General features: G+C 40.3%; 2 protein-coding genes across 4 annotated transcripts in view; both read right to left on the bottom strand.

Annotated features, from left to right (window-relative positions):
- TXK (TXK tyrosine kinase) overlaps positions 1-12,261 on the bottom strand; it is a 54,855-nt gene extending 42,594 nt beyond the window's left edge. The window contains exon 1 of the mRNA XM_007539687.3: positions 12,110-12,261. Coding sequence (XP_007539749.1) covers positions 12,110-12,125 — 16 coding nt within the window. The 5' untranslated portion in view covers positions 12,126-12,261. The remainder of the gene's footprint in view (positions 1-12,109) is intronic.
- A 1,810-nt stretch (positions 12,262-14,071) lies between these two features.
- Positions 14,072-24,504, bottom strand: part of TEC (tec protein tyrosine kinase) — a 152,752-nt gene continuing 142,319 nt past the window's right edge. For all 3 annotated transcript variants that reach the window (XM_007539688.3, XM_060188078.1, XM_060188077.1), the window contains 7 exons: positions 24,026-24,100; positions 21,623-21,794; positions 21,289-21,505; positions 20,587-20,651; positions 16,575-16,693; positions 16,336-16,493; positions 14,072-14,706 (listed from right to left, as the gene is read on the bottom strand). In XM_007539688.3, the coding sequence (XP_007539750.1) occupies positions 14,623-14,706; positions 16,336-16,493; positions 16,575-16,693; positions 20,587-20,651; positions 21,289-21,505; positions 21,623-21,794; positions 24,026-24,100 (890 nt within the window). In that variant the 3' untranslated portion in view covers positions 14,072-14,622. The remainder of the gene's footprint in view (positions 14,707-16,335; positions 16,494-16,574; positions 16,694-20,586; positions 20,652-21,288; positions 21,506-21,622; positions 21,795-24,025; positions 24,101-24,504) is intronic.

Below are 24,504 nucleotides of genomic sequence, written 5' to 3'. Positions count from 1 at the left end.
GGGGGCTCGAACTGGGATCCTTAGGTTGGTCCTTGTGTTTCATGCCATGTGCACTTAACCCACTGTGCACTGACCCCCTTTACCCTCTTTTCTTATCAGAACAACCTATGAGCCTTTGGTGTCGGGCCCACCTGAAGTCAAACTGTCACTCCATTTTTTTTTCCCACTAGGGTTATTGCTGGAGCTTAGTGTCCTTTTTTTTTTTTTTTTTTTTTTTTTTTTAGTAACAATGTGATTCTGCACAATTACTCAGGAGTCTGAAAAACGTAGGAAATAAAACCTAACTTCCTGCAAAGGCAGTTCCCACTGCTACTTTCAGCTTCCACAGCTCTTCCTAATATAGGCACTACACTAATAAGATACACTTACTGTATAATAATACACTTACTGTATTAACTTAGTACACACTGGCATACTTCCCATTACTAGCCCTTATTTTACAGATAGACTGGCTGAAAGAGAGAGAGGCTCATAATTTACTCAAAGTCATGGAACCCAAAGGCTGCTCAGCCAGAATTTAATCTCAGAGATTTGGACTTGGCAACCATGAACATAACTACACCTGTGGACAAGTAAACAAGAGAGCAACAGGAAAGCCCCTAGAATAAGCAGTTACTCATTTAATTTCCAGTTTTTTTCATGGCCCAGCTCCCTAGACTTCATTCAGTAAGTACTGACGTACTTACAGGAAAGCAGATAGAATCAGATGTGTTTTTCTCTGTGATATCAGAATGAGAGAGGGGAAGGGGGAGATCAAGAAAGCCAAAGCTGATTTCTAGCCCCAACTCTTCTGTGTTAAACCATCCTCTACCCCTGTTTCAGATGCAAATGTTCCCTCCATTCAACAATTTAAAGACCTCTGTCTCTCTACTGTCATAACAATTCCTAGGACAGGTTCTGAAACTTGTTCTTGGTAATCTATAAACAATATATAGCAATGAACATGTTCTGCAATGCTTCTATTAAACATATCTTTATATTTGTAAGGATGGCACCTTCATCAGAGAAGGTGTGAGAGAGAAACAGGGAGAGAGAAAGATAGAGAGGAAGACAGAGTATTTTAGAAAGATGGCTTATTTGACTGTGCAAAGTGGCAAACCAAACATCTGATGTGGTGAACTGACCAGCGGAGGACTCAGTGAAAAGTTGCAATATGAGTCCGAAGTTAATCTGCTGGCAGAATTCCTACTTTGCTGGGAAAGTCAGTATCTTTTTCTATTAAGGCCCTCAATTAATTACATGAGGTCTACTCACACTATAAAGGTACCTGATTTACTCAAAGTTTACTGATTTAAATGCTAATCTCATGCCAAAAACACCTTCACAGAAACACCTAGAACGACATTTAACCAAATATCTAAGCATTATGTTCCAGATGACCCACACATTAATCATGACAATACCTTACATTTTAATATTATTTCAAAAAGAAATTGCAGGGGCCAGGCAGTGGCCCCCAACTCACCACCTGCAAGGGGGTTGCTTCACAGGCGGTGAAAGAGATCTCCAGGTGTCTATCTTTCTCTCCCCCTCTCTGTCTTCCCCTCCTCTCTCCATTTCTCTCTGTCCTATCCAACTGCAATGACAGCAATAACAACAATAACAATCAACAACAAGGGAAAAAATAGCCTCTACAAGCAGTGGATTTGTAGTGCAGGCACCGAGCCCCAGAGATAACCTTGGAGGCAAAAATAAAAATAAAATAAAAATAAAAAATTTTTAAAAAGAAATTGCTATTGTTCAACAAGTAGTCATGATATATGGGGACAAGGAAAAGGCCTTCCCCCAGCTCACTGAACCCAGAATACATGGTTACACATAAACAGCGTGGTCATGAACCCAACAGCATATCCTTGGTAATCCACTTTTTTCTGCAGTTTGGAATTTAAGAGGAAGTCTTTCAAAAATATTTGTTTTTTCATGTTCAATAGCAAAAGTAATTGCTTTTATTATTTTTTCTTTTACTTGACAAGGAGAGATTGAGAGGGGGAGTGGAAGAAAGACGGAGAAAAAGATAGACACTGCTGCTTTACCATCTATGAAACTTCTCTCCTGCAGGTGGAGACTGGGGTTTGAACCTACGTCCTTGTGCACGATAGTAAGTGTGTTCAACTAGGTGCACCTCCACCCAGCCCAACAAGTGCTTTTAAATGAAGGTATAGATCTACTATTCCATTGCTTAAAAAATACTTTGGGGCTGGCAAAATCTGGTAGTGTGCTTCTTTACCACGTATGCAATCCATGTTTAAGCCTGGCTCCCACCACATTGAAGAAGATATCAGTGCTATAATCTCTCTCTCTCTGTCTCTCTCTCTCTGTCTCTCTCAAATAAATAAGTATAAATAAATAAATAGTAAAATAACTTTAAAAAATACTCCAACTATATATATGTATTTGTATGGATGGAGAAAAAGAGAGGTGACATAGTTTTACAAAACTGTTTATGCTTTAAGGGTAAAGTATAGCATATTTCACCCACCACCACCAAAGTGCCAATCTTCCTTCATCTCAGATTTTAACCTGCCACTACTTTAATTATGATGATTTTTTGGTCCAGGCAGTGGCACACCCAGTTGAGCATACACATTATCATATGCAAGGACCTGGCTTCAAGCACCCAATCCCCACCTGAAGGGGAGAAGCTTCATAAACAGTGAATTAGTCCTGCAGGTCTCTCTCTTTTTCTTATTATCTTTATTTAATGGATAGAGACAGACAGAAATCAAGAGGGTAGGGGAGATAGAGAGGGAGAGAGAAAGACACCTGCAGCTCTGCTTCATCACTTGCAAAGCGTTCCCACTGCAGGTGGGAACCAGGGGCTCGAACCCAGGTCCTTGCGCACTGTTGTTTGCTCAACCAGATGTGCTGTCACCTGCAGGTCTCTCTCTCTCTCCCTCTCCCTCTCTCTCTGTCTCTCAATCTCCCTCTCCCCTCTCAATTTCTCTGTGTGCTATCAAATAAAGGAAAGAAAAAACAAAAAAGAAAAAAATGACCCCCAAGACTAGTGGATTTCATGTGCAGCTGGTAAGCCCCAGCAATAACTCTGGTTAATAATAATAATATTGTTATTATTATTATTACTACTCTGTCTCCACTAAGGCCAAGAGTGAGGCTAAACAGAAAAGCAAATCTTTGCCTTGTCTATAGTTCCATCCCTTCTGTTCAGTGCAATTGCTGGCTAACAGTTGCTGCCCAACAAATAATGTTTAAGTGAAGGGGGCCAGGCCGTGGTGTACCCGGTTAAGCACACATATTACCAAGTGCAAGGACCTGCGTTCAAGTCTATAGGTGTCTATCTTTCTCTCTCCTTCTCTATCTCCTCCTTCCCTCTCAATTTCTCTGTCCTATAAAAAAACACACAGAGAGAAAAAAGGAGAGATTTAATAACTTTTAAGTGAATAATTTTAAAAATTGTGTTCCCTTGTTTGGGATACCACTAAGCATTTTTATGTGTAGCATGAAGCACTGGTTTATTCAAAAAAATAATATCAGTAAAAATTTCGGTTCAGAGCCATTTTCTGTTTATAGCATCACAGGTCACTCAGGTGAGTGAATAATGGAGTGTGACTTCTACCTGTACAATGAGACTGCAGTGTGAATCATTTTGTGAATCATTTTACCAATCAAGCTGCAAAGGCAAAGCTCTTTTGTGCCTTTGGGAAATTCTCATTTCAGCCAGGAATTCATGCATCTAAGGACCTTTGCAAAAGAGACTACAATGCCCCAGAGAAGAGCAATGACTATTTGCTCACTAAAAGGGTATATTCAAGATTGCAGGTTATTGCCAGAAGGAATCCTCCTTCTAGGCATCAGTCTGTACTGTTCTTTTCATCTACTTCTAATTCCACGGCAAATAATCTTTAATAATATATCTTATGCCAGCAAATCAGGGAAAGGGCACTGTGCGCTTCCCAGTGTAATCTTGGTGACCTTTAGGAACCGGCATATCTCAAGGGTAAAGTGGTCGAACTTTGAGCTTTATTGCTTGGGAATAGTACCCCCTCTCTGGTCACGATTAGCATTCCTTCTCCAGATATATTGATAGATGAATGATAGGAGTGTTTGGAACAAGATTTCCACCAGGGGGCCCTGGAAAGGAGCGAATATGAGCTCAAAACAGCTCCCAAGGCAGCCTTTCTTCAGTGAGGGGAATATATATAATAAAATTTAAAAGGTCAATGAAAAGCCATGAAGCACTGCTGCCCAAGAAGCAATGCTGATGACTGTCCCTCTATTGATAATGTTTGGGGGTTAACATCAGCATAACCTCACATTCATCCTCTGGTGCTTCCGATGTCAGGGTTTCATTTTGAATCAAGGCCTCAATAGAATTCATTCCTTCGAAATTTTGTCTTAACTGGTAGATCTTTATTTGAAAACATGAATAATGAGCACCTACTGAGTTGGCAGCCCAGCCCACAGGCTCCAGACTGTGGTTTGAAGCCCAGGATGTCTGGTACTGGCTGCTTCTGCAGTACCAAGACTGCGGAGAATGGACAATCATTGAATACCTTTGGCTGAGGGGCCATGGCTTTAGGTGACTAGAGCTGATTCCTACAAGTGCACAAATGCCTTGTTTTTATCCCAGCAATTTTCAGGACTGTCTAACTGCCCTATAACTACTTAAATCCCTACCACTACATTTCTTTGGTTTAAAGACAGATACATTTAAAAAAAAATTTATTTTCCCTTTTGTTGCCCTTGTTGTTTAACATTGTTGTGGTTATTGATGTCATTCTTGGTGGATAGGACAGAGAGAAATGGAGAGAGGAGGGGAATACAGAGAGGGGGAGAGAAAAATAGACACCTGCAGACCTGCTTCACCGCCTGTGAAGCAACTCCCCTGCAAGTGGGGAGCCTGGGGCTCCAACCAGGATCCTTACACCAATCCTTGTGCTTTGTGCCACGTGCACTTTAACACGCTGGCCACCACCCGACTCTCAAGACAGATACATTTTTTTTATTTTGTAAATATTAATTTTATTTATTTATTCCCTTTTGTTGCCCTTGTTGTTTTATTGTTGTAGTTATTATTGTTGTTGTTGTTGTTGGATAGGACAGAGAGAAATGGAGAGAGGAGGGGAAGACAGAGAGGAGGAGAGAAAGATAGACACCTGCAGACCTGCTTCACTGCTTGTGAAGCCACTCCCCTGCAGGTGGGGAGCCGGGGTTCGAACCGGGATCCTTATGCCGGTCCTTGTGCTTTGCGCCACCTGCGCTTAACCCGCTGCGCTACAGCCCGACTCCCGACAGATACATTTTAATGAACTAAACCCTGCTTTATTTGAGGTGTGACAGACATATAGATAGATTTTCTTTCTTTTTTAAAAAATAAATTCATTTTTACATATATTTATTATGAAGGAGAGAAAGAATGAGAGGTGCGAGAGGAAACCAGAGCACTCCTCAGTTCTGGTATAACGTGGTGTGAAGATTGAACCAGTGGGCACTGGAGCCTCAGACATACAAGCTCATGCTCTGACAGGCATGTTTACTCAACTTAGATAGCTATTCTTTATTGGCTAGTGTTGTTCACCATATCCTTGTATACCTGAGGTGTTATTCAGCAAATTATGCTTGTTTTTTGTTTTTGTGAGATCTAAGTGAGGTTTGTATTTGGTAAAGGTTCTTTATTGTTGCCCTTTTTTTATTGTTGTTGTAGTTATTATTATTGTTATTGATGTCGTCGTTGTTAGGACAGAGAGAAATGGATAGCAATGGGGAAGACAGAGAGGGGGAGAGAAAGATAAACACCTGCAGACCTGCTTCACCGCCTGTGAAGCGACTACCCTGAAGGTGGGAAGCTGGGGCCTCGAACCCAGATTCTTACTCCGGTCCTTGCGCTTCGCGCCACGTGCACGTAATCTGCTGCACTACTGCCCGACTCCCAAATTATCCTTGTTTTATGTGTGTGCCACCCTATGATGTGAAAAGGACACTTAATATTTTATTGATTTATTAGGTAGAGACAGGGAGAAATGTAGAGGGGAGGGGGCCCAGAGATATAGACGTGTAGCACTGCTTCACAGCTCCTTAAGTTGTCCCCTTGCAGGTGGGGACCAGGGGCTTGAATCTGGGTCATTGTAGCATGTGCAATCAGGTGCACCACTGCCTGACCTCCAGATGACTTCTTTTAACAAGAATGCTCAAAGAACACGCTTATGTGTATGTTTTCTTTTTGTATTAAAATGTGCATTCAGGGGCCAGGCAGTGGCGCATCTGGTTGAGTGCACACATAACAGTGCACAAAGACCAGGGTTCAAGCCCCTGGTCCCCACCTGCAAGGGAAAAGCTTCACGAGTGGTGGAGCAGGGCTGCAGGTGTCTCTCTTTCCCCCTTCCCATCTCTCCCTCCCCTCTCAATTTCTGGCTCTCTATCTAATAAATAAATAAAGATAAATAAATTTTTTAAAAAATAATTACAAAAATGTGCATTCTTCCAAGAAATGTAATAACTAGAGCTAATTGTCTTTTTGAACGTACTAAGAAAATAAGGCTAGGACCACGCAGTCATGAACCTGGTTAAGTTCTTGTATTCCCAAGCCCCCAGTCCTCACTTGTAAGGGGAATGCTTCAGAAGCAGTAAAGCAGTGTTGCATGTCTGTCTGTCTGTCTCTCTTCCTCTCTCTCTTTCTCCCCTTTTTTTTTTTTGCATTTCTCTCTTGCATATCAAATAAATAAAGTTAGTAAAAAAGAAAAAAATAAGTCAGCAAACCTTTTAGATCCCAAGTTTGTGCTGTTATTTACGTCATCCTGTTTGAAACAATTATTAACATCTATGCCCCCAATGAGAGGGCATCTAAATACATCAACCATCTACTGAAGGGCTATAGCAATAAATTAACAGCAACACAGTAATAGTCGGGGATTTCAACACCCCTTAGATGTTAGATCAGGAACTATCAAATACTTAGAGGAAAATATTGGCAGAACTCTTTTCCATCTAAATTTTAAAGGCACCTTCAGTGAAACAAATCCAGTTATAAAAAAAAAGGTGAACAATAAATGCAAAGCAGAACTTGGACTGGGTCTGCTGTTTGCAGCAAAGTAAAGGACTCTGGGACCGGGGTGGGGGGTTCAGGTCCTGGAACATGATGGCAGAGGAGGACCTAGAGGGGATTGAATTGTTATGTGGAACATGAGAAATGCAAAGAGACTCTTATTCCTGAGGCTCCAAAGTCTCAGGTTCATGGTGAATTCACTTCTTTACCCCATCTTGGAACTCAAAGATAATCATGTTAAGTGAGATAAGTCAGAAATATAAGGATGAATATAGGATGATCTCACTCATAGGCAGAAGTTGAAAAACAAGATCAGAAGGGAAAACTCTAAACAGAACTTGGACTGGAGTTGGTGTATTGCACCAAAGGAAAAGACTGGGGCATGGGGGAAGGTTCAGGTCCTGAAATATGATGGCAGAGGAAAACCTAGTGGGGGTTGAATTGTTATATGGAAATGTTATGCATGTACAAACTATTGTATTTTACTGTTGACTGTAAACCATAAATCCCCCAATAAAAAAATTGAAAAAAAAAAACTTAAAGGAAGTAGAATATGTACTCTAGGGGATTCATTGGATACAGAAAACCTAGCTCATGGGACAGCAAACAGGTAAATGTGGGTGGAAAATAAGAATTCTGGTCTGGTGGTGGGAATTATGTGAAGTTGTACCCCTCTTATCCTATGGTTTTGTCAATGTTTCCTTTTTATAAATGAAAAATTTAAAAAAAAAAGGAAAATAAGAATTGTACTTGACCTGGCTGGGACCTAATGAGGTGAGAAGTGAGGGGAAAGAACCAGGAGACCCTTGAAGCCTGGGAGACAGAGTCTCCCTAAACACTGCATACAGCTTCAGTGATCAAAGTCCAGCACCCCAATTCCAGCACCATGAATCCCCCCCTTTTTTTCCCCATGCAGGCATTTTGATTTCTTTTCAGTAATGAACTGAACTTCCTGGTCACTTTGCACACAATTCTTCTTGTCCCTAACCTAAGAGCTGAGTTTCAAATGAATATTGCCAGTGACTTTGAACTGTTTGCTATGTATTCTGGTATCACACCCAAGACTTCAGGCCAATGTGTGATGTGAAGAAGTGCTCAGCTACAAGGCGGCCTGGCACTGTACCAGAAACTGTGTTCACTGAGCCTCTGTGAGCAGGAAGTGGACACAGCATGCTGTCCTGTGGGCTCTACTGAGGGGCAATAGGAGACGTGCATGAGAAGGCATGAAGCTTTGTGGGCGTAGTTAGAATCAAGGCCTCAAGGCTGTGTTATTATTACAGAATTTAGGTACTTGCAGGGGGTAAAGAATGAAGGGATTTAGAAACAAAAGGCAGCATACATGAACTACTACCATCTATATTAACATTGAGCCTGTTTTTGAGAAAGAAAGCCATCTCAAACCTGAACCAAAATGATGGTGAACATGACTAAGTTTTTTTTTTTTTTTGGGGGGGGTTCCATGGCTTTCCTTGTTTTTGCCACTAAATTAGAAACCACATACTGGAAACAAATTATCTCCAAATTTACAGGATTAAAATATGAATACTTTACCACTGCTGTGGGCCAACAGTCCACACACTACTTATCTGGGTATCTCTGGCTCATTGCTGAGAGATTCATGAAGCTGATAAGGTTGTAACTAGACCAAACTCTACCGAGCCGAAGGTTCCATTTTCCAAGCTCAGACAAGTGGATATTGGCAGGCTTTTTTGCCTCGGTTTCTAATGATAAGGGTTCTTCGCTGGGCTATCTAGGAGTGCCCACAGTAGAGTAGCCAGGAAGCAGGGGCCCCAAGGGCTCTAAAATAGATGGCACAGTGTTTTTGCAACTTAATGATGGGGGTAACGTTTCATCGTGACCGTGTTCTGTTCATGAGGAGTTTCTAGTCCAATTTGTACTCAAGGACCTGATGTAAAAACCAAGAGGCAGACATGATCTCTAACGCTGACTATGCAGCTACCCTCATCTTCATACTGATAAACCTTAGTTTGATGTAGGAACTGAATACAACAAATAATGAGAGAGCTATGAAAACAAACTCTGCCCAAAGGCAATGTATGACCTTACTCCCAGATCAAATTATGAATATGAGTCTGGACACTTGCAATTTAACTGTATCCCTGGCATGCTTCTGGCACACTAAGACTTAGAAATAAAAGATAAAGATATAAAGTATTATTTTTTACCTTCTATTTTAAGAATTGGGAAGGCTGAGGGGGCCAGGTGATAGCGCACTCTCTCTCTTCCCCTCCCTTCTCAATTTCACTCTGTCTTATCCAAAAAAAAAAAAAATGGCCACAGGAGCAGCAGATCCGTAGTGCAGGCACTGAGCCCCACTGATAATCTTGGAGGCAAAAAATAAATATAAAAAAACTGGGAAGGCTGAGAGGATACATGAAAATGAAGCAAAGGGGAGGTAGAGAATGAGTCTTTTGAAGCTTCAGCTCTTTTTCTTAGCTGGTCTGTTCTCATGGAAACTAATAGTTGGCAAGAACCTTGGCAAAGCTCATTATGGTTCAGAAATTCAATCTGTCTGGAATAGCGTCCTGAGACTTCACATAGTCAGGTTCTTCCCAGTCGTCAATATGATCAGCATTTCATCCTTCACAATCATGTCCTCATGCCCTACAACAGTCTGGGAAGTCAGTTTCTAGCACAAGCTTTTAAAACAACGAATGGATTTGGAAAATGAGTCTGGTTGGCAAACATGTGCAAACATTTTTGGTTAGCAGTAATACATCTGAAGTCATCTCTTAAATCTCTCTTATCAACAAGAAATACTCATTGTTTTAGCCAAAAGATAACGGAACCATGTCTAGACATGGTTTATGACAGAAGGAAACAGTTTCTTACCAGAGAATCAAGTTATCAAAGCTAGAAGGAACAGTCAGTTTCAATACATTCACATCCTCCCAGGCCAGACAGAACAACTCAGAATATCCCTACCAATAGGAAATCTATTTAATTCCTTGGGCAATCTAATCTTTGTAACAACCTTTAATATTTTTTACTTTATAGATTACCAAACTTTTCCTGATATAATCTAGTCTTTTCTTTCCTTCTAACCTCAGAAGAAATGAACAACAGACTCTCACACAGATTTTAATAAGATTATTATTAAGTTCCCACTTATCTTTGTTCTGCCATTGAGACAGACTGTTTTTCTTTCTTTTTTGTTTTTTAAGTCTTTCTTCTTTCTGATGTTGGGCCAGCAGAACAGCTCACTTGGCAATGTACTGCTTTGCCATGTGCACAATCCAAGTTTGAGCCTAGTCCCCAGCACATTGAAGGAAACTTCTGTGCTGTGGTCTCTTTCAATCTCTCTCTCTTTGCCTCTCTATCTCTACATACAAATAAAATAAAATAAACCTTCTGATATCAGGTAGCTACGTCATTTTAATTATGAATGGATCAAGACTCAAGTTATTTTCAGATCACTACAACTGGAATAGCTTGGCGTGTTTATTTTATAAATTTTACCAATAGTTATTGGATCCTTTGAAGTGATTTGACTGACATCCAAAAATTATAGCCAATATTTCTCCGTATCACTACAAATCAGAAATACAAAAAAAAAAAACCCAAAAACCAAAAAACCTGTAAGCTACTCTTTGATGACTTTACTCTGGTGTGACTAAATACTATTAAATCTTCCTTTTTGACATGAGCATCTCTACACTCATAGCTGCATTATTAACAATGTACAAAGAGTGGACGCAGACTAAATGCTGACTGACAGATGACTGGCTAAAGAAGTTATGTGTATATACTCCATGGAATACTACTTTGCAATCAAAAATGATATTGTATCCATTGGGACAAAATGAATGGAACTGGAGGTGATTATGCACAGCACAACTACCAGATGGTTTCACTCTACCAGGTGGAATCTAGAGAACTGATGCACAGGAACTTACAATAAATAAAGAAAGAAAGAAATAATCAGAAGCAAACAGTTTCTAAGACTTTGTGAGAACTAAAGTGGTTATTTTTGGGAGGTTGGAAGATGACACAAAACTTTGGTGATGGGTGCCATTAGAACTATGCCCTGTAATCTTATAGTCTTGTAACCCACTATTAATCACAAATAAATAATATTAATGATAAAATTCTATATTTAGAAGAAAAAAATTGGGGTTGCTTAGTCACCCAGACTCAATACCAATAACAGTTTCTTCTACGTTAATAATTGTTTGCATGATATGACCCTGTCAGTCTTGGAACTAAAGTAATGTTTCCAGAAATTGAACTCACATTAAGTGATAGTCTTTCAAAGTAATCCCAAAGTTAACTTCATGAAGCACCTGCCCTTTTAATCTATCATCTTTTATAGGAGATCTTGTTGAATTGCCGAAATAGCTCAGTTGGGAGAGTGTTAGACTGAAGAAAATCTTGTTAAAAGAAAAAGGCAGACAGTCCTAAATTTATAGCTAAGTCGTCACAGGTACACACCATAACTCCAGCAAATGTACACCAGAACTTGGTCTCCTTTAGTCCTCAGCTTTTTATGTTAGCATTGAGAAAACAAAAAGAAAACAGAAAAAAAGCTGGCCTGGACTGGTGAAGCCTCAGCCACACAAAAAAAAGATCGTGTCTTTGCACACATATATAGATCTAAAGATGTCATTTCTGTACTCTTTTGCATGCTCAGTGCTGAACATTTAATAAATTTAAATCACCAGAATGGTTATTTATAGGAAACAGAACCCATGTCACAATATCTAGGAAAAATACCCCTCAATTTCTACAAGCCTTATACCTTAGGAAAACAAAACACAACAAAACAAAAACTTCCTTTTGTGTTCAAGAATAAGAAGGTGCGGGGGTCGAGCAGTTAGCGCAGCAGGTTAAGCGGCCCGGGCTCCCCACCTGTGTGTGTGGGGAGTCGCTTCCCAGGTGGTGAAGTAGGTCTGCAGGTGTCTATCTTTCCCCCTGTCTTCCCCTCCTCTCTCGATTCCTCTCTGTCCTACCCAACAACAACAATGACATTAATAACAACAATAACAATAAGCACAACGATAAGACAAGGGCAACAAAAAGGGGGGGGGAGAGAATAAGAAGGTGCCTGGAACAAGCTCTGAAGATAAATGACAAAGCCATCTTACTTACAAGTGGAAAGGATCATGGTGGTACTTCTGCGGGGACCATGTAATCAGTCTTCAGCTCTTCGACAATGTTCCCATCACAAAAACACATCTTTTAACTTTAAGAAATCATAACTTAACCAAGATGTTTCTCATGGGCAGAGCTAGCCCCTCCTATTTTCCTGTTCTCAAAACTTCAGAGAAGTGTGTGAATGACAACCCAGTGGCCTACAAAAGAAAGCTCAATAATCTGCATCTTGATCTCTGAGGTGGTTGCTATGAGTTCCTCATTCCCAACTGTGTGGGTGACTCCAGCAAACAACACTGTCAAGAATGCACATGCTAAGAGGGACCTTTTAGCAGTCAGATCAAACTGCCCTCTCTAAACAGAGAATGAAGTATAGGCAAAGATAGACGAGGGTCCTGGTGGTAGAAACAATTAGTCTAGATTTTGGAGTACAAAAACTAGAAATGTTCTGTCCTCCTACTCAGTACTGACACTTCAGGGACCATATGAGGAAATATTTATTGTTTAAATACCTAAAAGGTGATTAGGGCATGGCAGAGAAATACATAAAACAATACCAACAATAAAAAATGCACTTAGAGGAGTTTTATTTCATCCCATTGGAAAGTACAACCCCAAACTAACTAAAACTAGGAGAAGACACCACATATTTATATTCCCCTTCTTCCTTCTTGTCTTAAAGATTAAAACTCTCTTAAGCATCTTTGATGAAGTTGTTTTTTTATTTTTTTTATCATCTTTATTTATTTATTTATTGGACAGAGACAGCCAGAGATCTAGGGGGAAGGGGGTAATAGAGAGGGAAAGTCAGAGAAACACCTGCAACACTGCTTCACCATTCATGAAGCTTTCCCTTTGCAGGTGGGGACCAGGGGTTCAAACCTGGGTCCTTGTGCATTGTAACATGTGCATTCAACCAGGTGCACCACCACCACCTGACTCCTGAAGTTTTTGTTTGTTTGTTTACTTTCAAACTAAAATTCTTCTAAAAGATTTTAATGAAATATTTAGATTTTTTTAAAAAGATTTTTAAAAATTTACTTATGAGAAAGACAGGAGGAGAGAGAAAAAACCAAACATCACTCTGGCACATGTGCTTGAGAGTCCAAAGCTTTACCACTGTGCCACCTCCTGGACCACTAATCACAATGGAAAGAGATGAGTCTCCAGTGTCAGAGTGAAGGCTTGCAGATTTACACAACATCCCATGGTACAGAAGTGACGAGAGCACCCCTCAGAGCAGATAAAGCTCTGGAAGAGAGACACTGTCTTCCTGGGCTCCTTATCCCACAAGAGTAATGTGGAGGACAACTCATGGCCACCGCCACTGTTGGTTGAAATGGAATTCCTTTTCCCAGGAGCACAAGATGGAAAATGAAGGCTCCAGTTCATCTGGTTTCCACTCCAACAGACTTACACACAGGGGGTCTACTGTGAGGTTCTAAGAGATCTAGAAATCCAAAGACCAACCTCCTAGAAAGCATTAATATTCCATCCTCGCCTTTTGTCTTGGTCAATTCCTGGTCTCTGCCAGAAAACGAGCTTGCTCCTGGATCTGGCTGGCATCAGGGGTGGCGTCATTGTGAACTGCTGAGTCTTCTTGCTTAGGAGCACAATATATTCAGTTAGAGCATCTGGTTCCTTGGGAAGACTCTCATGACTTAGAAACTGACTGATTCTCCCCAGTTCAATTCTGTTTAACTCCAGTTAGCTGTGGACATTGTGACAGGATCACTTAACCCAAACACTGGCCTACTTGGAGACTTAAGCAGGACAGATAGCCCCACAAACATATCTACCTAAATGAGGAGGAAGCATTACTGACTAAAAGTTCCATATTTTCTCTCTTCAGAAGAAACATTTGATCTTTGGGGTGGAAAGGTTAACAGCTGAAGGCTCATGGGTTCTAAGAAGGTTAGTGCATATATTACAGAATTAAAAATCTCAATGAAGACAATCCACGTTTCTTATAAATATATAATTTTATATATTACATATTTTACAATATATATATATAGCATACAGATTTTTCTTTAATGTAATACTAGTGGCAGTCTTGAAAAGAGCTTTTAAAACAAAAGATGGGTATTATCCAAAGTGGGCTCTTGATTCACCCAAAACTCACATTCTAGACAACATCCCAGGCCCAGATTTCTGTTGTAGTCAAAGGGAAGGTTGCTGGAACATAGCTCTAATGCTCTTCCTCTTCCCAATATGCTGGCCTTCCACTGGAACCAGCTATCGTGTCCATTTGCAGTCCTAGAGTGGGCAAATCCTGGGGTCTGAGCATAGCACCAGTGGGCACATTAGTGCCTGTGGAATAGACAGAAATAGAGACTTAATCGCCATCTCTAAGAGAGCATTTTCATGGAAGATTCAGTCACAGAACTAAAGTAGGTTGAGAAGCAAGTGCCTCAGGTGTTTCCACTTTAAATAAATTAACTACAGTAATGTGAATGCTCTTTCTTCTTTGTGTTTTGGACCCTAGGAGCCATGGATCACAGCATCATTTATCTTCCAAAAGTTTCTTCACACTCTACTAGCTCATCTATCGTGCGCAGCAACTCTTCAAAGGAAGGCCTTCCCTCTGGCTTCTACAATTATAAACAAAGAGACATTGTGGGTTCCAGATTCCATCTCCAAAACAATTTCTTGCTACTGAAATTTTGGGCAATATAGGGTAACAGGACAAAGTACTCATTCCTTTGAGATTGGAGCATGTAAGAGTCTTCAGTTTGGTCTAATCTACTCTCATGTATTGCATACTAGACTAATCATTTCACCATGCTGTTTCAGTGTCCTTGTCTAAGAAAACAGGAGAGCTTCCCATTGCCTGTGAAAGCAAATCCCACTGCTGTGCAATGCTCTCTGCCCCTCCTCAGTTTCATTTCCCACAAACACCTTCACACAGTCTCTCTGCTCAACCAAACCAGTATCTGTTCTTGTGGGGTTTTTGTTTGCTTGTTTGTTTATTATTTGATATGACAGAAAGAAACTGAGAGAGAAAGAGAGAGGCACTTGCAGCACTCCTAAGCCACTCGTGAAGCTTCCCCCCTGCAGGTGGAGTGTGGGTACTTGAACCCAGATCCTTGTGTATAGTAATGTGTGTGCTCAACTGGGTACAGCACCTGCTTCTGTATACATGCCAGGTTACTTGTCAACCTCCTTGTTTTTACTCCTCCTATCCCTTCTCCCCCCATAACACCTGCCCAGAAGGTATCTGCCCATTCCAATGAATCCTCCTTAGGGGCTGCATTGTGTGTTAGTAAGGGCATGGACTTTGTAGTTAAACAGACCTCTGCTTCTCTGAAACTAGCTGGCCTTATGCAAACCTCAAGTTCATGAACCATTCACACAATGGTCAAAGTATATGTGCCTGCACCTCAAAGGGTCACTGTGGGAACTAAATCTAAATCACACAGCACACTGCCTCGCAAACAATACGCATAAGCTAGTGTTGGTTTTCTCTTGCAAATGCCATTTTGGGATAGGCCACCCAGGATTAACTCACACATGGAATTAAGAAACAAGGCAACATTAAAGAAAGGGCAAAATATAAATAAACCCATGTTCTGTGTTTACATATCTGAGATTACTGGGTGGGGAGGGAGTTGTCATTTTGGTATCTAATTGCTTCTGTGAGGTACCATTTTAATACATAAGGAAGGGAATTTTGTAAAGATTGTGAGTAAAGAGAGCTAGAGGAGCTAAGGCTTGGAGAAAGAAACTCTGGTGAAGAAAAAAATACATATATATCAATGATGCAGGAGGCCTACTGAAGCAGAGTTACCTTTCTGGGCTTATTCCCGGAGTTCTAACTCAGGTAAATGTAGAGTTAATTCCCTAAACCCCTAGCTCTGACAACTGTGATAGGATTCCAACTTGTTTGAGGTGGTGGCCAGAATTTATTATGTCAATTACTGGCTTTTTTTTTAAGCCCAACTCTGGGTGAAGGTGGTGCTGAGGATTGAACCTGGGGCTTTGGAGCCCAGGGCAAGAGAGTGTTTTGCATAACCACTATGTTATACCCCTGGCATTTTCAACATATTCAGATTCATTCTTTTTCCCATTATTCAAAATGAAATTGAGGCAGTGGGCTCTCTACCTAGAACTTGAAATCATGTATAACATGTATTAGATAATGAAGACTAAATACTATAAACCCGCCATGCCCAAATCCACAAAGGGGTTATAAATTCAAAAGAAATACACATAAAAATTACCTCTTGCCAACACCTCAGCATCACTTCATACACATATTTGGATGCCAGCTTCGGTGGGTAGAGTCTGTGACCGCGGGTAACCATGGTTACCACCTCATAGTTGGTGTTTTTCTCAAAGGGCATTCTGCCTTCAGTGAATACTTCCCACATTAAGACGCCTAGAAAAGAGTAAGGATTATCAGATAATCTGTCCATTCCCTCTGCTCTAAGCTAAGAAAAATATCAACCCAGGGTCTTACCAAATGACCAGACATCTGATTTGCTGCTGAAGCGACTGTAATTGAACACTTCAGGTGGACACCACTTCACAGGAAATTTAGCACCGGAAGAACTTGTATATTGATCATCCAGAACATACCTAGAGTAAGATATGCTACAGGTTGACATCTAAGTCAAAATCTGCATTTTGTACAAGGTCTATAATTTCCTTCCTCTTTACAAAACAACAACAACAACAACAACAAAAAAACAGTTGACTGAAGTCAACAAGCATCTGGTTGAAACTAAATGTTTGTCTCTGAGGCCACGCCTGGTGATTCCCATCTTCCTTTCTGCTTTAGCTAAGCATTTGTGAAGTGTGCAGCCTTTCTATTTGCACTTTCCTTTTTCTGTGCTTCTCTTCTTTTATAAAGAAACAAACGTAGAATACAATACAAGTGTCCTACCTTTTTTTTTTTTTTTTCTTTTCCGTAAAACACCTAAGGCAGAGCTGCTCTAGGGAAGTGGTGGGAAGCCCTGGAATCGTGTTTTGAGCTCCTACAACCCCACAGAGCACAATTTCAAAGGGCAAGGAATGAAAAGAGCAAATTGCTAAGTGATCTAAGAAAACGGTCACAGAACACTATCAGGTAATTTTTCTATGTATCCATACTTCTTTCTTCTGGAAGGACATATCCAAAGTGTTAACAGGGGCTACCCCTGGAGAAAATTTTTGCCTGGGATGACAGCTATAGGAACTTTGGTCCTTCCTGTAATGTGTCCTGGATGTGTTTACAAGAGGAATGTGCATATGTATTCTGAGGATATATAGTTAATATCTTTTTTTAATTTGACATTTTTAGTATTTATTTTTTATTTTATTATTATTATTTGCCAACCAGGGTTATCGAGAGGGTTCTGAATGGCTGCAAGATATCACAGATCCTGTCAGCCATTTATCTATTTATTTATTTTTGGTAGTGAGAAGCAGAGAGAGAGAGGAAGGGAGAGGCAGCGGCAGCACTGTTCCACCACTCCTGAACTTTCCTCCTACTTGAACCTGGGGTCCTTGTGCATGGTAATATGTGTGCTGTACTGGGTAAGTCACTACTGGGTCCTCATAGTTAATTTCTATAAACTCCATGAGAAAACATTCAAATAATTGCATAAGCTTCTTTGCTGCATAGACAAGCAGCTGCTGGCTGGCCACAGTACTACCATGTGCTGTGTCACTTGTTGCCAGTCAGGAGTCTGAACTTAATACTTAAAGGCTGCCTTAGAGATGATGATGCAAAAACACTGAATTTTTTTTTTTTCAGTTCAATATTGGGAAACAGAACATATGAGGCTAACAGCTTGCCTGTCATATACACAACCTCTTAATATAAAGCAGACAAAGAGCTCTGGGTAACTGCTTGCCCAAAAGTCAGCAGTACTAGTCCCATTTTGGACAATAAGTGCTTTTTAAGTTCTCTGGACCCAAGTTTCGCCAGGAGAAAACTTGGCCTGTCTCAACAGTCCTTGCCTGCTAGACTGTTCTTCATTGCTCTGTCCATTTCACTCTTTGAACAGGGCAACCTTGTCCCACATTCAAAACTTTTGTACTTGCTGCTCCTTCCACCTGGAATATTTTGCCCTTGGTTTTCATCTAACTGGCTACTTCAACCTTTTGGTCTCATTTAAATACCCCAATCTCAAAGAGGCCTTCAATGGCACTAAGAACTGACCCATTGCCTCCAAACCCCCCCCCCCCCCAGCAATAATTGTTACGGTATCACACGGTTTATGCAGGATTTTTCTCCTCTCTCTCTCTCTCTTTCTTTTTGCCAGAGCACTTCACAGCTCTGGCTTATGATGGCTTGGGGAATTGAACCTGGGACTTTGAAGCCTCAGGCATGAACCACTATGCATAACAGCATAACCATTACACTATCTTGGGTGAGGGTAGATAGCCTAATGGTTATGTAAAGAGACTTTCATGCCTGAACCTCCTAAATCCCAGATTCAATCCTCCACACCGCCATAAGCTAGAGCTGAGCAGTGCTCTGGTTAAAAATAAATAAATAAATAAATAAATAAACAAACAAACCATTATGCTATCTACACCCCCCCACTTTTTTTTTCTTTTTTAGCTAAGGCTTCACATGTGTAAAATTTCACCACTGCAGGCTGCTCTTTTTCATACAGAGAGTAAGAAGCACTATAGCATCAGAGTTTTTTAATTATCATTGCTGTCATTAATATAAGTTATTTATTTTTAATTAAAAAAGTATTAGCTATTCATTATTGATTTACAAAATTACATGTCAATAGGAGTATAATTCCACACCATCCCCACCACCAAAGTTCTGAATCCCAAGTCCCTCCACTGCAAACAGCCGAGGCTCTCCCAAGTTTAGCATCAGAGTTTTCTCTAGTGCCACTGCACCTTCCACATGGTGCTGGGCTTAGAATGTGGCACTCCCCCCCCCCCCCCCCGCCCCTGTGAGCTGATCCTCTGGCCCCAATTCTGCCTTTTAGTAGGAAAGTGACTATGTACAACACAGAAACAGGTGAGCAAGGCTGTGTCCTAATATTACTTCAGTCATGGACAGTGACATCGGAACTTCAAATAGTTTCCATGTATATCACATTGTTTGAATCTTTTTCCCAACCATCAAAAAAATGTGAAAATGGGGCTGGGCAGTGGCACACCCAGTTGAGCGCATATGTTAGCATGAGCAGGGACCTGGGTTCAAGCCCCCCAACTCCCTACATTCAGGCGGGACACTTCCACCAGCAAAGAAGCAGGTCAGGAGGTGTCTCTCTTTCTCTCTGTGCTTTCTCCTCTTTGTAGTTATCAGGACTTATGCTTCTCCCTCCCCTGAAAGAAGCTGTATATGGGCAGGAACTGGTATGTCTTGGTCTGCTGGGTTCAGCCTATTAATGTGCCTGGCACATATCAGTGCCTAATTAATTATACATGGAAGGATAGATGAATGGTTAGGCCAAGAAAGGAAGAGAGAATGCCAAGTTAAGTATTTTTCGAAGGTCTTATCTAATATCCTATTGTGTATAAAGTAAGAATAGAAACATCAAAGACTTGAGTAATCTAAGAATTCTATCCCCAAGCACATTTCCATGAAAAAAAAACATTTTTTTTTCCAAAAGTCTCAGTGTGCACTGAGAAAAGAAAACATGTGCTACCACCTAGTGGAGATAATGAGTAACATCTCAAAATGTGCAGTGTTGGGTTAAGGAGTTTATTTCAAAAGCGCTTAACAAGATTTGCTTTGTTTCTTCAATGCAGATTATTCCCATCCCTAGAACCCCCATAATAAAATAAGAATCTAATCTAAAGTCACATAATGAAGCATTAAGAAATCCTAACTTCTCAACAATTTGTTTACACAAGAAAAAGTCAATGGTAGGTTGAGGAGGCAGCATAATGGTTATGCAGAAAGCCATTCATGCCTGAGGCACTAAAGGTATCAGGTTCAATATTTGCCACCACCATAAACCAGAGGTAAGTGGTGCTCTGGGGGGGGGGGGGGGGTTAAAAGCCAATGTTAATAGTAAAATAGATAAATTCAGCAAAGAAAACTTTCATAATAGAGGCAACCTAATTGATTAAATGGTTTCAAAAAGGTTCTTAAAGAGACACCAGGGGCCAGGAGAAAGCTCACATAGTAGAAAGCACACTTTATATCACGTGCAAGGACCTGGGTTCAAACCCCAAGTCACCACAAGAGGGCACCACGCAAAGGAGAATTATCAGCAGCAGTGAAGCAGTACTGTGGTATCTCTCTGCTGTGTCTCTTATTTCGCTCTCTTTCTCTTCCTCTCTGCTTTTTATCCCCTATCTAGAAAAATAAAAGAGTGCTAGAAGTGGTGGAATCATGAAGGCATGAAGTCCTGCTGAAACCGTAGCAGCAAGGAGAAAAGAAGAAAGAAAAGAGAAAAACATTTCAGCAGCAGAACAAAGATTTCTGTGATTTCAAGGGAAAGATTACAGTCTTATATTGAATTTGTTCCAAATTTATAGAAAATGTTCACCTATATGTTCAGCCTTACCTGGCCATTCCAAAATCAGACACTTTCACAACTCCTGCCTCATTTACCAGACAATTTCTGGCAGCCTATAAAACAAGATTATAATGGTATATTCGTTACAGAATTGAATGATAAAAGTAAAAAAAAAAAAAGAGTAAGTTCTGTTGATACTAAAATTAGTGCAGTCTAGTCAACTTATGCATAAAGAGGTAATGTCTCTTAATGATAAATAAATATTAAAAGTCATATGTATATATATTGACTCGGAATGTTGAAGTTCCAACAATGATAAGAAAAAATATGATGTTCTGAGAAGATATTATGACTAGCTGTCTCATGTGAGTTTTATGGATACCAATTATGACTAGCTATCTCATGGGAGTTTTATGGATACCAATTATGACTAGCTGTCTCATGGGAGTTTTATGGATACCAATTAGTGAATGCATGGTAACTACTTGGAAATATTTATCTGTGTGATTATGCTCTATTCATGCAGGCAGCTATGTGGTGATGCATCATACGTATTGGGTTCCATAAAGTTCTTTCTGTTAAAATTGAGGAGTGAGCCAAACTTACCAAGTTTAAAAACAATGGTGAAATACTGTTGAGAATAAAAAAAAAAAAAAAAAAAGGGTATGGAAACATCGCAGCTCCTTTGCTGAGCTAGTATTACAAAGGAGTTGGACCAGTGAGTTGGATATGCAGTTGGTTTATCATTACCAGATCTCTGTGGATGAAGCTGTTTCTCTCCAGGTACTCCATTCCCTCACACACATCTTGACACATACTCAGGAGCACGTCTCTGCTGAAATGACCTTGTCTCTGTCGGAGAAAATTCAGAAGACAGCCCCTTTCCATGAACTCAGTAACAATGTAGATTGGTTTCTGCTGGGTGCATACACCATAGAGCTGGACTAACTTTGGGTGTGTCAGTTTCCTGGAAGGGAATCCATGCATACATATGGTTAGTACAGGAAAAGAAACTGCCAGCAGCAATAGCTGGCGAGGAGTCATTGATGCAAAAAGGAGAACTGGAAAGAACACAGTAACTTACATCATCACTTTAGCTTCTTCTATGAAGTCTTCTTCACACATGGCGCCTTCCCTGATGGCTTTGATTGCCACTTTGTATTGGGCTCGCCATTTGCCAAGTCTCACCACGCCAAACAGTCCACTTCCCAACTCCCTCATGAAAGTCAGCTCTGAAGGGTTAATCTCCCATTTTTCTGTGAGACAGCAGAGTGAAGTCATTACAGTGAATATGGAGAAACATCATAAGCCAGTGGAACACAAAGAAACTATAATCAAGGTCGATTATAAAGTTGTAGGATAATGCAGTTGCCAATTAAACACAGAGCAGCTTCCAACCCCTATCTTAATTGCAAAAAGGTAGCTTTCTACCCTTTGGGGGCTGGGGGAATTGCTCTTCTAAACTGTCACAACAGAAGTGAAGCAAGAAGATACAGCAAGAAGATACAGCATATAGTAACAGAGCTTTAAAGTTCAAGGAACTTAAACATATTTCCTCTTTTACTATTACTACCCTTTTTTTTTTTTTTCCAACTGAAATGGGCCCAAAGACAAAGGACTAACACCTGACCCTAGGTGGACATTCATAAACTAGGTTAAGCAAAAGATAATAGATCTCAGCAGTCTGCTTGAAGAAACTGTTTTGTAAACAACAATAAATTGAAAAAAAAAATACAAAGAAAGGACAAGGAGCAGAGAAACTCACAAGCTTCTTTGTTCTTATTTGCCCTTTGTCTTCTGGGCAAACAACAGAGCCTCTGTTCTATTATAAGGAAGCAAGGCAGAGAAAACTCATCCAGAGGCAGCTGGTCAGATGACTTAGTGGCCTCAAGCCTCCATCCTGCTTATCCTGAACCTCACCACCTGCTTCTCAAATAATCAGACAGGATTGAAATTTCCAGTCCATATTTCTACTTGGCTTCCCTAAAACAAAGAGAAAGGATGGTATAACGGAATATTGCTCATGCCCACATTGTACTCCAGGACTGTAATCAATAAAAATCTTAAAAGAGGAGATCTGAAGAGCCAACAAACATAAAAAAAAAATGCATCAAAGAAACGCAAATAAAGTCAACAATGAGATACCACTCACTCCTTTGAGAATGGCATATATCATAAAGGACAGTAATGACATATGTTGGAGGGGTTGCAGAAGTAAAGGAACCCTCCTGCACTGCTGGTGGGAATGTAAGTTGATCCAACCCCTGTAGAGAGCACTCTGGAGAACTCTCAGAGGCTAGTGATGGACCTACACTATGACCTAGCAATTCTGCTCCTGGGGATACATCCTAAGGAAACAAACACATCCATCCAAAGAGACTTATGGATATCTTTGTTCCTAGAAGCACAATTTGTAATAGCCCAAACTTGGAAGCAAGATAGATGTCTAATAACAGAGGAGTGGCTTTGCAACAAAGCAAAGAACTCTGGGGAAGGAAGGGAGAGAGGGGTTAGAAGAGGGGACCTTAGAGGTCCTGGTGCATGATGGTGGAAAAGAACCTAGGCTGGGGTAAAAGTATTTTGCAGACATCCATCTCTCCCCCACAAAAAAGAATAAAAACAAACAAACAAACAAACAAACAAACCCTTCTACTTCGCATTTGGCTCTCAAATGCAAGTGTGGCTTCACAACTCCATCAATCAGGAAAAGTAAGCGTTCCATTTAAAATACAAAATTTTCCAGAGAAAACAATAATAAGTCAATTGAACATTTTCTCTATTACCATACTCTTTACTTTCCGATGAGTAAGCAGCAATCGATGAAAAAGCAAGACAGGCTTTGGTTGATTTTAGATTTGACACTGTTACTTATTTTTTACTTATAGAAAGTTTTCTTTTTAGATTACGAAAAAAAAATGAAGACCTTCGATTAACTAGGTTTTTATTTATTTACTTTTAAATAGAGAGAGAGAGTGTGTGTGTTAGGGAGTGACAGAGACAACTGCAGCACTACTCCACTGCTTGTAAGGCTTCCCTTCACAGGTGGGGACAGGGGGCTTAAACCTGGCTCCTTGCACATAGTAACATATGCACTCCACTAGGTGTGTCACCATCTGGCTCCTAACTAGGTCTCATTCAAAAACCCATACTATAATTATGACCACTTAAAAAAAAACACACACACACAACATATTGGAGGCCAGGCAATGGCACACCTGGTTAAGCCCACACATTAGTGTGCAAGGACCCAGGTTTAAGCCCCTGAAGGGGGAAAGCTTCACAAAGGATGAAGTAAGGCTACAGGTGTCTCTCTGTCTCTTTCCTTCTGTATTTCCTCCACCCTTCTCAGTTTCTCTGTCTTTATCTAATAAATAAAAATAAAAACTCATACTATAAACTTATAAAAATGCAAGTAAATGGGATTCTATATATTAGTATTTGACTTCTTCAAAGAAAGTAGCCAGTGAAAATTTAAAACAAGAGCTACCATAGCTGAATCCTGCAGTTGTTGGTGCGTTCTTCCCTTTTGCACTAACTGGGTACCGCAACCTTGTCACAAGTCCTAGAAATCAAAGAAAGTATTAAAGTTAACACTTTAAAAAAAACTAACTAAATAAATAAATAAAGTTAACACTTATTAATCAATAATCACCCTGCACAGTAAAGTGCTCATTAACTCACCCTTAATCATTCTACACAGTAAAGTTCTACATAAGAAAGTCATATATAAAACAGGCAAAACTTAATAAAGTCATGGACCCCTTGGAATATAACTAAAGTAGACTTCCTAGCTTTTTCTAAAACGGAAACCCCAAATCTCATCTGCTATATTCTTACCTTTAGGTTCCTGATTATTAAATAATTTTCTGCTGTATATCTGAATGCTTTTCAGCTGCCTAGTTGCAGATACTACCATGACACCAACCTGACTTCCCTGGGCAGATGACCTCACCAATGTGTCCTGGA

The sequence above is a fragment of the Erinaceus europaeus genome, chromosome 3 (assembly GCF_950295315.1).
Source record: "Erinaceus europaeus chromosome 3, mEriEur2.1, whole genome shotgun sequence".
Classification (NCBI taxonomy): domain Eukaryota; kingdom Metazoa; phylum Chordata; class Mammalia; order Eulipotyphla; family Erinaceidae; genus Erinaceus; species Erinaceus europaeus.
The sequence above is the reverse complement of the archived record's forward strand: the minus strand, read 5'-3'. Positions and strand labels throughout refer to the sequence as shown.